At 46.5% G+C, this 15,732-nt stretch overlaps 1 protein-coding gene across 1 annotated transcript in view; it reads left to right on the top strand.

Moving 5' to 3' along the window:
• LOC149345811 (uncharacterized) overlaps positions 1–15,732 on the top strand; it is a 175,115-nt gene that overhangs the window by 155,251 nt on the left and 4,132 nt on the right. Inside the window, exon 4 of the mRNA XM_089586236.1 lies at positions 13,342–14,235. Coding sequence (XP_089442362.1) covers positions 13,342–14,235 — 894 coding nt within the window. The remainder of the gene's footprint in view (positions 1–13,341; positions 14,236–15,732) is intronic.

Genomic DNA, 15,732 nt, shown 5'->3' with positions numbered 1-15,732 from the left:
AGATGTGAAGTTGGAGGCAAGCTTGCAACAGGGGTTCGGGCCGATGAAATATGGTCCTTCAGCGGCGGAGGTGTCCACCTACATGTCGATATTTCAGAACTACTGCGCCCTTTCCTTTTCTCAAATATCTTTCTTTTCCTGAAAACGCAGATTTTCGCATGTCTCCACGAAAGCAGACTTAAGTGCCCTCAGAATTTTGAACCGCTTTCTCCGCCCCAAGATGTGCGCCATCGCGGCCGTGCGCGCGATAGAGAGAAATTTTATTATCCACTGATATTGTAGCCACCCGTACTTTCCCAACTCAGATACGCAGACCCGGTAGCGACTAGCGGGCTCCGTGCCTAGAGGCCTGTCTGGCCCCTTAGCGAAAAAGAGGATGTGCTAAAAATGCATTTCAAACGTATTGTATTAATTTCATATTTATTTCGCATTTTTTTGTCCCTAGGCTTAAACTGCAATACGAATGCTTTCTAAGTATACTAGGAATAATATTTTAAACGTTCTTAAAAATACGTGAAAAGTACATTTTTGCCCGCTTAGCATATTTATAATGCATTAAAAATATAATAAAAATATACATTAGAAATATACTAAAAATATACATTTAATACATTAAAAATATGTTTACTCGGGCTTAAAAAAAGTCTACTGGGCGGCTCCATGGAATGAAACGGGTTAATTCTTCAACTGGAGAACAAATCGTACACGGGTATTTATCATTAATCAACAGGAGTCTGATATAAGGCCACGTGATTGAATGGGAACGGCATACACAGCATACCAAGACGACAGCGGCACAGCAAACAAATCCTACGACAAGCGCCATACTTGGCTTGCCGTATATATACCCAGCGAGAACGACGCACTATTTTGCACGGTGAGGCCTTTTTTTGCGCAAATACTGTGGGCTGCCAAATTATCGCAGAAGTACCCTACTGGTCGCGTTCGAATCTGCGGTTAATCGAGAACGGAATTGCTAGTTGAAACTTGCGTCAGGCACAGGTCAGGAGTCGAACTGTCAACCAACAGATACATGGGCGTGTAAGGGAGCCGGTCTGCCCTGCCAGACGGGGTCCTTTCCGCTGGCTTATTCGGACCCAGAAGTACCCAAGGCGCTTTTGCTGGTTTAATGCTATCACGTTCTCACACGGAAATGTTCGAACGACATTGAGTGGAATGCCATTCGAGAATAGGAATGACATTCGGACTCGACGGACTGCCGCGGTACTGCACGACACTTTCGAAACGCATTCGAAAGCCTCAGCTCGTTTTCAGTGTACAGCGACGACGACGACGGCGCTCACACTAGTCCGACAACGACAGTATATATCACGCTGTACAACAGCATGTAATTATATTGAAATATCTAGTTTACTATAATATGATTCTAGAGGGACACGTTTTTCAGGCCAACGACACCGACGAATCCGGTCGGCGGACGGTCAGCCTTGTCGGCGGCTGAGTGAGAGCACGGTGATGAGGCGGCGGCGTGTATATGCTCGCGCTTCTAAATGAGCGAAACGAACGGCTATATTTCACGTGTGCACACCTGAACACTCACCAGCGATAAGCGCTTGCCAAATCAATTTCAGTCGACGACGGCTCTGTTGCCTTCCGCGAAGACTAGGCCCAGCGAGTTCGCAGGGTTGGATCTGTGATTTTGGCGGTTGTGAAGAGCGAATCACAAGCTTTAGCGAATGCAAATAGTCACCAGGTGTAGTTTTGGCAACAGTGACCTGAAATCAACTATTGCTTACATCGCAGGGCACGCGTACGATGAACGGGAATCGCCGGTGTGACCCAGACTGCCGAGCCGTGCTTTACGGCCAGCAGAAGTCGTCGCCGTCGCTAGCTTGTGGATAACAGTCGCCAGACATACTTCTGGATAAAGTAGTTTAAAAAAAAGTACTGGTCACGTCGGAGAAAGCCGGGACAAGAAGCGAGAAGCGCCAGTCCTGCGCGATGCCAACAACTCGGCTTTCTCAGGCGTGCGATCGCATCATCGCTTCTCACGCATTGTCGCACTGCGTAAACAAGCACGAGTACAACCAGTAAAAAAGAAAACAGATTGTTTAATAGAACGAAAGCGCAGATTGCGTTTTATGTTATGTTATGTAAACAAGCGATGTAAACAACAGTATGAGTGCAGTCGTCCTAATCGGCGCACTCCCGGGGAAATTTCATGCTGACGCGGTTAATATTCATTGGCGTAATATTATCTTCAAGCACTCCCTTAGACAGAACACGTGTAGCATCGTTAGATGACATTCGGTTGGAAGGCATTCGAAGCGCCCGTGTAGCAGGGGTATAAGTGGTGATCACCTTCCTGCTAGAAGTTACCATAAACGAAAGGATGACAAGAAAGGGAAAGTTCTCACTCTTCGCTGAAACGTCATTTCGAGCCCTAGATTGTTCCACGGTAGCTTGAAGTGTAATGCAAATATGTTTACGCGGACAACCCATTTGTTAGAATTTAAATATACTTCAGGCGGATTAATTGCGTATTTACGAAAGTACACTTTAAATAGATGGCCAGCACCAGAATGCGATCCCGAAACTCGATTTTGAGCATTAGATTGTTCAACGACAGCTTGTAGTGCGCTGCAAACATGCTAATGCGGACTGCCAATTTGCTAGAATTTCAGTGTTCTTTGGACGAATTAATTGCGTATTTACGGAAGTACACTTCAAATACATTGACGACACGCAAATGTCATTTCCCGAAACGCGATTTCGAGCACTCGACTGTTCAACGGCAGCTAGAAGCGTGCAAAGACGTTTAAAAGGACTGCCCGTTTGTTAGAATTGAAGTATGTTTCGGATGAATTAATTGCATATTTACGAAAGTTCACTTTTAATACATTGACAAGATGCTAAAACTACATACATATACGTTTACAACGGCTGCCCGTTTTCTAGAATTGAAGTATACTTTCGATGAATTAATTTCATATTTCCGAAAATACACTTTTAATACACTGACAAGACGCTAAAACTGCATACATATTTTTTCACGTATTTGAAAAGTGCTCGAAGTATGCTTTAAGTGAGGTATTTTTGGCACATTTTAAAAATATATTTCGAATACCAAGCATGAAATTTCAGGAACGTATTTCCTACATATTTTTAGTGCATTCATGAATACAAAATATGTTTAAAATACAATTTAAATAGCCCACCGTATATTCCAAACGTATTAGTTTTTGCTAAGGGGCGAACCGCCTGCACGTCAACCGCCTCAAGCCGTACTAGGATCCGACTATCATGCGTGCTCCCTGAGTCAGCAGGATGCCCCCTTTTTCGCCGGGAGGTAACGTTAACGTAGCAGCCACGCTCGCAAAATGTGGCCAACTGAGTGTGTGCAATGAAATGACGATCCAGAGGTGCGAAGCTCGCTGAAAGCCCGAACGCTTGGCCTGAAACTTTGTTGGGCGTTGCAAAGCGACCGAAGGTCTGCTCAGCCACAACGCCCTCTTGGAGTCCGTCCGTCCGTCCGTCCGTCCGTCCGTCCGTCCGTCCGTCCGTCCGTCCGTCCGTCCGTCCGTCCGTCCGTCCGTCCGTCCGTCCGTCCGTCCGTCCGTCCGTCCGTCCGTCCGTCCGTCCGTCCGTCCGTCCGTCCGTCCGTCCGTCCGTCCGTCCGTCCGTCCGTCCGTCCGTCCGTCCGTCCGTCCGTCCGTCCGTCCGTCCGTCCGTCCGTCCGTCCGTCCGTCCGTCCGTCCGTCCGTCCGTCCGTCCGTCCGTCCGTCCGTCCGTCCGTCCGTCCGTCCGTCCGTCCGTCCGTCCGTCCGTCCGTCCGTCCGTCCGTCCATCCATCCATCCATCCATCCATCCATCCATCCATCCATCCATCCATCCATCCATCCATCCATCCATCCATCCATCCATCCATCCATCCATCCATCCATCCATCCATCCATCCATCCATCCATCCATCCGTCCATCCGTCCATCCGTCCATCCGTCCATCCGTCCATCCATCCATCCGTCCATCCGTCCATCCGTCCATCCGTCCATCCGTCCATCCGTCCGTCCGTCCGTCCGTCCGTCCGTCCGTCCGTCCGTCCGTCCGTCCGTCCGTCCGTCCATTCATCTATCCGTCCATTCGTCCATCCGTCCGTCCGTCTGTCCATCCATCCATCCATCCGTCCATCCATCCATTCATCCATCCGTCCATTCGTCCATCCGTCCGTCCGTCTGTCCGTTAAGAGAAAGGAATTGTGACTCAGAACCTTTGCTAGTGAATCTACGCACATGTTCTCGGTATCCTGATACTGCATGAAGAAATAATTCTAAGACTCCGGCATAGAAAAAAGACGATAAAAATGTGTCTATGTGCCTTCGGAAGCCGTATTTACCACGGACGGGAATGGTAGGAAAGAGCGAGTTTAAAGGCATTTTCAGAGCTTTAGCCAGTAGTTTTTCTTCTTTAAGGAGGAATCTCCCACTCGTTAGGGAGAGGCAGCCCATCACTCCTATTGGCTTCACAGCAGATTTTGTTGTTCATGCCTGCGTGCCTTCACTTAACCTCCTCCTCCTGTGTTGTTCATGATTTGACGTACTGGCGAGTTTCTTTTTTTTTCATTTCGCACCCAACCACACCTGTCAGGAATCTAAGACAACCCCTGTACCAAGAAGCCAGGAAGCAAAAACACTTCTGTGTCCTCGCACAAGAATAAGAACACAAAAGGAAAATTCATGAAAGTTCGGTACTTCTATCCTGGGACACTCATAATCACCAAATTCGGCTTAATCTCATGCCGGGCATTGAAGTAGATGACAAGTGTCATGACCGGGATGTAAACCAGCCAAAGAGATATTAAGGCGTAGATTTCATCGACCGGGATGATCACGGTGGCGGCAACAGTAGCGGCAATTTCGACGGGTCGTTTGACCCCACGATGACCCCACGCTCGGCTCGGTGCCAACGACCTTCGAGAAGGAACCGACGACAGGGAAAAAAAGGGTGCCCCTCGTCTGAAAAAAACCCGGAACGAATCGGAGGAAGCCAGCGCAGCTGCGGCTGCGACGTCACCATGCCACACCTGTGTTCGATGGACACGAGCTGCCAACAGTAAGGTTGCCTCGCAGTGCGACAGAGATGTGAACTTACGTTTCCTCCTCGCCATTTCCCACGGGCAGACTCTACAACAGGTGTCTTCGTTGGCTGTGTTGTGTAGTGCCGATCTTTTGTGTCACGAAGAATTGCAGCCTGGTGAAAGGGCGGAGCCCTGGGCTATTTAACCTGCGCTCAAAGTGAGCACGAAGGCTCTGGGCCCTGGGTAAAAGGCTCATCCAGTCGCTCGACGTCATGAACTCTTAAATTTTGATTCCTTGCTCTTCTTTGTAAATTTATGTAAATAAGTGTCTTGGTTTCTTGCCATTAAACCTGCTTGTTTTCGTATCCCACAAACTCCCAAGCTCCGGTACGAGCCCCCTTTGTGACGCAACAACAGGCCACGCTACCAGAGCCTTAACAACTGGTGGCAGCGGTGGGATGCTGCTACCCGAGTCACAACTGGTGGCACCGGTGCGATGCTGCTCCCTCGCGCCGTAACAAAAGAGAATTGCCGCATTTCTACAGCGATTATATTTGTGCAATGCTTGGGGCCCTGGTGGTCCATCAAACGCGCTTTTGAAGATATTCACACAGTATGCATTGATATGATATATTTGGTTTGGTTTAATTTGAGGGAGTTTAACGCCCCAAAACAACTCAAGCTATGAGGGACGCTGTAGTGAAGGACTCCGAAAATTTCGACCACCTGGGGTTCTTTAACGTGCACTGGATATATTTAGCGGTTTTATTCAGGAAACCTTTGCCTACCAGTTTTCTTCCCAGAGAATTGAAGGCTGCCTGCGTGGTACCGATTCACAAGACCGGGCGGCATCGCCAGTTGGCCTCATTACAGTCCTATATCCTTAATAAGCAGTGAATTTAAAATTCTGGAGCGCATCATATGCATAAGCGGCATGAGCACTCTTAGTGTTAATTCCGTACTAAAACGAAAACACCATGGCTTCTGCCAACGATCATCATCGTCATAATTTATTTACCCTTAAGGGCCCCAGGGGGCATTACATTAGGGGGGGGGGGGGGGGGGGTGGTGACGAACAGTAATCACAAGTCACAAAAGTTAAAGTTGGGAGCATAAATTTAGACACATGTAGATACGGCTGTCAACAAAGTAAAAAAAGGCACTTCAGAAGAAAAACGAGCGAGTAAGTAGGTAAATAAAAGAAAAAGGAAAGAAAGCAAAAGGGCCTTTAACAGGAATTATTAGGGGAATTAATCAAAGAACCTCTGTTTAAATTTTAGGGAATTAACTTCATTCATAACACTGTCTGGAAGGACATTCCACTCCAGCTCACAAAAACGAGGAATTGAACGCATTGGTTGAACCATGAATGCGTTGACCACTACGGCAATTAAACAAACGTCGCGATGATCTTAATGGGGTCAGAATTAGGCTCTCACGCAGTTGGGAAAAATTATAATAAAATTTGTGAAATAGACAGTCTTGATATCTTACGACGGGATGCCAAGGAAGGTAAACCAACGGAGGATTTTATATTAGTAACATTCATCCAAGAATCATAATTTGATGTTATAAACCGAGCAGCTCGATTTTGAATGGCCTCTAGCATATGTGTTAAATGCTACTGATGGGGGTTCCAAATACTCAGTGCATATTCAAGTTTAGTGCGGATGACAGTTTCGTATGCGATTAGTCTAACCTTAGGGGGAGAAAATGTGAGCGATCGTCTGATAAATCCTAGTGATTTAGAAACGCTAGCAGCAAGGGACGTAATGTCCTTTGACAAGTTAAGATCACTTGTTATTTCTATGCCGAGGTATCTGTAGGATTCAAGTTCAGATTGCGCGGTCCTTTTTAGCGTGGATGTTTGGGCGAGTTGGTTGCTCATGATGAAAAACTGTAGCGCTCGAGACGAGGACACAACGAAGACGACAACACATGCGCTAACTTTCAACTGAATATTTATTTAATGCACAAACAGTTTTTAAATACTGCGCAAGCATCAAAATATCTTCCCACGAGCCTATCACACCGCAAGTCACTTTTCACATTTTGTACAAGCCATCAACAAAAATCATCTCCTTCTTTGATAAATATACAGATGGGATGCTTACATACTTTGCTTCAACAATCTCCCGTGTTAGCTGTTTCCTGCTTTTGTTAACCACCTGGCATTCATCGAACTTCGGCATGCATGCATCTGGTTTACATTCCTCACAGTGTTCTGAAAGATTACCTTTTTTATTTTCTATATTCCTATTGTGCTCCCGTAGGCTCTCGTTTAGGCACCTCCCGGTTTGGCCTACGTACACCTTACCACATGACAGTGGCAAGGAATACACAACACCTTCTGCGCAGTCAACAAATTTCTTGGTGTGATTCTTTGTACAACCTTGATGTTTCACAGAGTACGGATTTGTCATCTTACATAGTTTTGTGAGTTTATCTGGGGCCGAAAACACTACCTGAACGCCTACTCGTTGACCTATCTTTTTTAGATCATGGGAAATCCTGTGCATGTACGGAATTACTGCTGTTTTCCTACATTTCTCAGGCAGAGTTTGGCAATTGGATTTATTCTTACGAATCATCCCCTCAGCCACTGACACCAAAATGGCGTTAGGATACCCAGCCTCTTGTAACCGTTTTACCTGTTCCTGAAAACTACTGTTCACCTGGTGCCCACACGACTTCTCCAGAGCCTTTTTGAAGCACGTGTTGACAATGCCTCTTTTTATCAACGTAGAGTGCGCCGAATTGTAAGCAAGCAAGGATTTGTTGGCACGAGGGGCATAGCTCCAGCAAGTGTGTTCTTGATCACATACGAGTTTAATATCAAGGAAGCGAATTTCTTTGTTTTCAGGATATTCACAGGACAGCTGAAGTGGGTCGAGGCATTCATTAAAAACTTCTGTTACATGAGATGATACTTTGTTTAGGTCATCAGAGCTACTGTCGACGAGGATGAGAAAATCGTCCACATATCTGAAAACTCTGGTCACTTTGGAACCAATTAGGCAATCATTGATGATTCTGTCAACACTTGCTAGGTAAAAGTTGCTCAAAACCGGTGCTAGGCACGAGCCAATACAAACCCCCTGTTTTTGCAGGTAGGGTTTGCCCTGCCAGCTGATAAAGGTGGACTGGAAATAAAAAGCTAAAAGGCCTAAAAAATTCTGTACAGACACTCCTGTAGCGTTCTGGAAAAATATGACTCCTAAATAGTCTATGCTATCTTCGACACACTTAAGCAAGCCAGCGTGGGGTAGTGAATAGTAAAGATCTTTAATATCGATTGAGAAGGCTTGAAAGTCCTTGTCAGGTTGTGTGTTAAGGAAGCCTATTACTTCTTCCGAATTCTTTATAAGGTACGGATCCTTGATTGTTAACAGGTTTAGTTTCTCTAAGCTCTTTAACTGTCAGGCAAACCAGTCACTTTCTAGGCTGAAAACTCAAGCAAAAAAGTTGTTTAAGAAGCTAAGTTTTGATGGGTAGTGAAAGTGATAGAAAGCAGCAAGCGAAATCACCTCGAGGTCTTTGTCAGTGCGAAAACGCACAAACCGGACGTCCCTCTAAGGGTAATCATTTCACAAGTCAATCGTCTTATTTTTACAAGAGAAACTAAACCTGTTCACAATCAAGGATCCGTACCTTGTAAAGAATTCGGAAGAAGTAATAGGCTTCCTTAACACACAACCTGACAAGGGCTTTCAAGCCTTCTCAATCGATATTAAAGATCTTTACTATTCACTACCACACGCAGGCTTCCTTAAGTGCGTCGAAGATAGCATAGACGATTTAGGAGTAATAGTTTCCCAGAACGCCACAGGAGTGTCTGTACAGAATTTTTTAGGCCTTTTAGCTTTTTATCTCCAGTCCACCTTTATCAGCTGGCAGGGCAAACCCTACCTGCAAAAACAGGGGATTTGTATTGGCTCGTGCCTAGCACCGGTTTTGAACAACTTGTACCTAGCAAGTGTTGACAGAATCATCAATGATTGCCTAATTGGTTCCAAAGTGACCAGAGTTTTCAGATAAGTGGACGATTTTCTCATCCTCGTCGACAGTAGCTCTGATGACCTAAACAAAGTATCATCTGATGTAACAGAAGTTTTTAATGAATGCCTCGAAGAAATTCGCTTCCTTGATATTAAACTCATATGTGATCAAGAACACACTTGCTGGAGCTATGCCCCTCGTGTCAACAAATCCTTGCTTGCTTACAATTCGGCGATCTCTAAGTTGATAAAAAGAGGCATTGTCAACACGTGCTTCAAAAAGGCTCTGGAGAAGTCGTGTGGGCACCAGGTGAACAGTAGTTTTCAGGAGCAGGTAAAACGGTTACAAGAGGCTGGGTATCCTAACGCCATTTTGGTGTCAGTGGCTGAGGGGATTATTCGTAAGAATAAATCCAAATGTCAAACTCTGCCTGAGAAATGTAGGAAAACAGCAGTAATTCCATACATGCACAGGATTTCCCATAATCTAAAAAATATAGGTCAACGAGTTGGCGGTCAGGTAGTGTTTTCCCAGATAAACTGGCAAAACTATGTAAGATGACAAATCCGTACTCTGTGAAACATCAAGGTTGTACAAAGAATCACACCAAGAAATTTGTTGACTGCGCAGAAGGTGTTGTGTATTCCTTGCCACTGTCATGTGGTAAGGTGTACGTAGGCCAAACCGGGAGGTGCCTAAACGAGAGGCTACGGGAGCACAATAGGAATATAGAAAATAAAAAAGGTAATCTTTCAGAACACTGTGAGGAATGTAAACCAGATGCACGCATGCCGAAGTTCGATGAATGCCAGGTGGTTAACAAAAGCAGGAAACAGCTAACACGGGAGATTGTTGAAGCAAGACGAATAAAAAACTTAGAAGATAAGTGTGTAAGCATCCCATCTGTATATTTATCAAAGAAGGAGATGATTTTTCTTGATGGCTTGTACAAAATGTGAAAAGTGATTTGCGGTGTGATAGGCTCGTGGGAAGATATTTTGATGCTTGCGCAGTATTTAAAAACTGTTTGTGCATTAAATAAAGATTCAGTTGAAAGTTAGCGCATGTGTTGTCGTCTTCGTTGTGTCCTAGTCTCGAGCGCTACAGTTTTTCATCTGTTTCACGTGTGTGAAAAGTGCCGGCTAGATGATTTACGGGACACGTGCATAAACTTGCATTTAGTTTCATTCAATTTCATGAGCCAGGTCGAGCACCAACTTTGTATCAAGCTCAGGTCGCCCTGCAGCAATGAGTGGTCGTTCGAAGTGCTAACACGGAATCATGCAGCTAACCGAATTTGTTTGCTATGTATGCGAGTTACTACTGGTGGCAGAATCATTCAGTGTGCTTTCATATTGAAACAACTGGTTACAGCCCATTTTATCTTGTGTACGCTCGCGTTCCCCGCCGCTGCATCGACACCATCCTTCCTTTTTCTATCCACAACGAGCCTTCCATCGCCGCCACACTCTGCCGAGCTGAAGAAGCACGTCGAATTGCACGCCTCCGCATTTTGGACTCACAGCAGCGCTCTAAACACCGCTACGACACCCGTCACCAGCCCATCTCCTATGACCCAGGCAATCGAGTGTGGTTGTGGACGCCACTACGGAAGCGTGGCTTGTGTCAGAAGCTTCTGTCTCACTACACTGGCCCTTTTGTTGTGCCTGAGCGCATCAGTGATTTGAACTACGTCGTCTCGCGCCTTACTTCCCACAGACTGGGAGGCGGACCATAAATCGCAGGGTCTCCGGTCGGCGAAGTGCTGCGCACTGCCAGCTGGAACCCAAGAAGTGGATGGTGTCGCGGGCTCTGCCGCAATGCGCAACCATCCTGCTGGGCGTCATCACGGTGCACAGGTTCTTGATGCCGGAGGAGTTCCTCGCGCACAATTTGTCGAATCATGTCAGCCATCGGCACTGGAGCAGCGAAGTCAACGCTGGCGACGGAGGTGACATTGGCCAGGCTTCCAAATTTCGGGACAATACGACGAAGCATCAGGACCTCGAACGTTCTCCAGTGCCTAATGACGTCGGCAGTAGACTTCAAGCTGTCTTTGCTGATAAGGAAGTTGTAGACATGTTCTGCGATCCCTTTAAGTGCCCAACCTTATCTTCTTGAGACATCCGTGAATTCACTACCCGGCACAATTTTATGTCTTCGATGTACATGGTGCAAGTCTCACCAGGTAATTGGGCCCGTTGAAGCAGCGTTTGTTCAGCTCGTTTCTTTTTGGCAGAACCGTCACCAAAACACTTCTTTATCTCTTCTGTAAAATGGTCCGACGTGGTGAGGGAGTCTTCATGGTTGTCAAACCAAATCAGGGCTCTCGCTTCCAAAAAGAATACTACGTTGGCTAGCTTCACTGTAGCAGCCCATCGGTTATACCGGCTTACCCGCTCGTAATTAGTGAGCCACTCGTCGACGTCTTCATCGGACCTTCCAGCAAAGGTGCGCGGTTCGCGGTGATGCTGCGAGTGGCTCGCAGCGGGTGCTGCTTGCTCGGCGTCGGCGTCCCGAGGCATATCCAATGTAATGGGCGGTAATCCAACAACTCTGCGGCTGCGTCGAGGACCAGAGGGATCCGTGTTGGTACCCCGCAACGTCCACCACAACTGTTACGTACTCAGCTGGCACTGAGCACGTCTGGGACGTAACAATATATTTCAAAAGGCTTTTTTTTGGTGGATCATGGGTTGGCAGTCCACAAGATGCGTTGTTGAATGGGTGTTGATTGGATGAGGCAATACATAAGGTTAAGGCCTCAGTACATAACTGTAAATTGAGCCAATTCCAATGTAACTTTCGTCGCCTCTGGCGCCGCACAAGGGGCAGTTTTGAGAACCCTGCCTTTTTGTGTCTATTAATAACATAACAGAAAATGCTAGCTCCTGCGTGCAACTGTCCGCTGATACTTGCTTGTGATATCGAGAATTGCAATATGCCCATTATTCAAATGCCTTACAGAAAGACCTTGGTACAGTTCAGCAGTGCTGCGAAGAATTGCACAAGCAAATAACCTTCCAAAAAAGCCCCGCCGCTGTGGCTCAGTGGTTACGGCGCTCGGCTGCTGACTCGAAAGATGCGGGTTCGATCCCGGCCGCGGCGGCTGAATTTTGATGGAGGCGAAATTCTGAGGCCCCTGTGCTGTGCAATGTCAGTGCACGTTAAAGAACCCCAGGTGGTCGAAGTTTCTGGAGCCATTCATTACGGCGTTCCTCATAGCCTGAGCTGCTTTGGGACGTTAAACCCCAATAAACCAACCAAACTTCCAAAAAAACAGTGCACATGTGTTTCGCAAGAAATAACAATGTGCCTGATTATACCTACAACATAAACGAACTCGATTTGCAAACTTTCACAGAATATAAGTATTTTAGTGCGCTTGCCAATTAAAAGTGTGTAGGTATTGGCATGTTGATTATGTTTGTGGAAAAACTTGAAAAGTTTTGATTTTTATTGCGGCGTAACACAAGGATGTGTTTTCATGATTTGATGGATTCAATGTATAAAACTTATATTATGTCTGTGCTGGAATATGCATATATAGGGCCCTGCTACAAACGTTGATAACCGTAAATCATAAAGGGCCCAGAACTTGGCGGCCCGTTATGTTTCTGGAAATTAAAGCAAACAGGGCAGTATCGCAAGTGTAACAACAAATTGGAATATGTGCCTCTGGAATACAGAAGCAGGAAATCAAGACTGTTGAGATGCTTTTCGAAGAGAAAACTATCTTTCGCATTATACATCTGCACGTTTCGATCAGAATCACAAAGTAAGTGAATTCAGGACTAGAACAAGTTCGTTCAACTCATCGTCTTTTACCCTAACTTCAAGAGCTTGTCGTCACCTCGTTAAGATTACTGACAAGGAAATGTATGCTTCGTTGGTTTAATTTTTTAGTGCGCATTTTCTTGTCTTTGTAAAACCGTTTTAACCCACTATATTACCAGAAGTGGCATTGTGGGTAATCTAATAAATAAAAGAACAAATAAAAAAGCGGTTTTCTTTTGAACTGGTTCTCATTGGTTGTCAGCGGATAAACTAATGAAACGCACTAAATATGGTCATCGCAAATGAACCTATAAAGAAAGACAATAACATTTAAAAAAGGTGTAGATAAGCAGTGGGCGAAAGACAGGAGCAATTGTAAACTGAACGGTCGGTTGCGGACGAATGCTTGGGACTGCCTACCGTCCTGCTCGCAGTGCACGCTGAAGCGGCCTTTCGGTGCGTTCACTATTCCTATGAAAGTGCAACTGAAAATTCATCTAGTTTCCTTGTTTCCTGCTTTCCTTTTGCAGCAACTCCAGTCCGAGCTGCCTCCAGGGTCATATGCAGCTGAGCGAGGAGCCCGAGCCGAACGTATTGGCCGAGACCAACCTGCCCTACAATGCGCAGCCCCTTCGGCTGACGAAAGAACGGCCGCACCACCGGAGCCATCATCGAGCCGTGGCTCGTCTCACTCCATCCGTGCCTCCTGCTGACCGGGCCCCGCCTTCAGCCGGCTTGCAGCCTTCCAGCAGCAACCCGCCAGAGTTCGGTGGGTTCTGCGGAAGTCTCGTGGGCCGGAGTGCCGCCTTCTACAGCTCCCGACGAAATGTCAGCTTGACCGTCACCTTCCCCGTTACGCCGACGGTCAGCATGGCCACAGCCGGAGTTTTCCTCACGTACCGCTTTCTCAAGCGGGTCGAACACCATCGGGACGGCTTCTACTACGGCGACCAGGTGCCCGGAAGCTACTGCGACCGCGTCCTCACCAGGTGCCACGAGCGCAACTGCCGCGTGCGTTCTCCGAACTACCCGGGCTTCTACCTAAGAAACGTCACGTGCACCTACCACGTTCACCAGAATTTCGCACCTCCCGGGAAAATTGCCCAAATCGTGTTTCACCAGAAGAACGAATACAAGATCAGCGTGCACAGCGGACTGGCCAATGCTGCTGGAATTCTCGCGTTGACCCGAGAGTGCGCCGGTGACGTTGTGCGGATATCGGACGGTGCTCCAGGCAGCGAACGCGATTCAGTCGTGCTAATGCAGTTCTGCGGTTCAGGCCAGCTTCCCGAAGTGGTTTCTTCGGGGCCGGACACTACCGTGAGGCTCGTGAGTGCCCCCTACCAGCAGCTCCTGGACTCCCGCGTCGAGATGGACGTGTCGGTGCGGTTCGTCGACCCTGCGGAGCTGCGGATGGTCGGCAGGTATGCGACAGTTTCGCGAAGAGAAACCCGTTCATCAATTCTTGGTAGTTATGAAACCAGCCGCCTGTACAAAATACAACAACGCATAGGAGATAGGGAGAAGGAAGAGCACAACTGAAGTGCTGGATGATGATTATGAATCATTCAATCGTCACTATGAGATAGAGTACTGAGAGGAAAGACGCGCGTAGACGTACTGATATGCTGCCAACATCGGGAGAGTTTTACGCATGTCCGTAATGTTAGTTTTAAAGGTACCATGTTCCCACAAAGGGTATATCAAAAACAACGAAACTGTGCCACTGTCGTAATCAGGACATGTTTACGCAAAAAGCGTACTGGCGCTAAAAGACGAAGACAAAAAACACAACACACAGGACTGGCGCCAACTTCCAACTGACTTTATTCACGGAAAAAACCACTTAATAACCACACGGCATGCGAAAAGGTAAATGCAAACCAGGCAGAAGGGGTGATTAAACAAAGACACACGTGCCAAAAGGACCCAAGCAATGATTATAAAGCTGACAAAGACGCACTAAGAAAACTAATCTCTTCATCTGACAGCGACACAGATGGCTTGCTTATGCACATATGGCCCCTCTGCTTGATGTAATATGCTTCGATTATTTCACTCTCTTATCTGTCTTTAGACCTTGCAATGAATCTAGTGTTTTCAAAACCAGTGCTCGTAATCAGGACTTTTTCTTCTAACAGCGATTAGAGCGGGCGCTCGCTTAGGCAGCTTTATTTTATTCTCTTTATTCTCTTTATTCCTCTTTATTCTCAGAAAAATCACTTCGCAACGAGTAGAACAGGACGGTCCAGACCTCAAGCATTACTGGGCGAGGACCTTATTTTGAGATGTGAATGCTAGTCGCGTTCAGAATAAGTTTTTCTGCGTAAATGTCACTAAAGGAGAAGACATGGAACTACTGCACCACACCACAGCATCGAACTACCGAACTGCCGCACTCTCAGTCATGGACTTATGCCATCAACTTACGCGAGGGTTATTGTGAAACTGCTGGTATCACTCAAGGCTCCATAGTCGCACGGTGTTTACGGCTTTGACTGCACACAATGAAGAAATACTCAGAGCAAAGCAATTGTCTATTTATGCTGCATCATTCAGCTGTCCTCATCACCAAGTGTGCCTCAGCAAAATTCTAAGATGGATAAGACCATGGAACGTGCTGTATATGTGCAAGTCTTAATATTTCTATGGGGGGGGGGGGGGGGGGGGCGGGGAGGGTAAATTTTTGTTTGTAGAAAATGTTTTTTTTTAAGTTACTTGCCTGTCATTTCCAATTTGTTCCCTTTTTAACGTTGCAAACTCTAACTTTGACCCAAAAATTTCTAGTGATGCTCTCTTCCTTGATTGTGTAAAAGGGTTTGGTAATGCTTTCTTAAAAGAATACTACAACCACAATGAGGGACCTAAGGTTGTTGGAAGCCGCAGTTTGTCTTAGCCTTGCGTATTCTGCCGGCAGTTGC

The sequence above is a fragment of the Amblyomma mixtum genome, chromosome 4, assembly GCF_055824585.1.
Source record: "Amblyomma mixtum isolate Tamu chromosome 4, ASM5582458v1, whole genome shotgun sequence".
Lineage (NCBI taxonomy): Eukaryota > Metazoa > Arthropoda > Arachnida > Ixodida > Ixodidae > Amblyomma > Amblyomma mixtum.
Note: the sequence above shows the minus strand (reverse complement) of the source record. Positions and strands in the feature narration are given on the sequence as shown.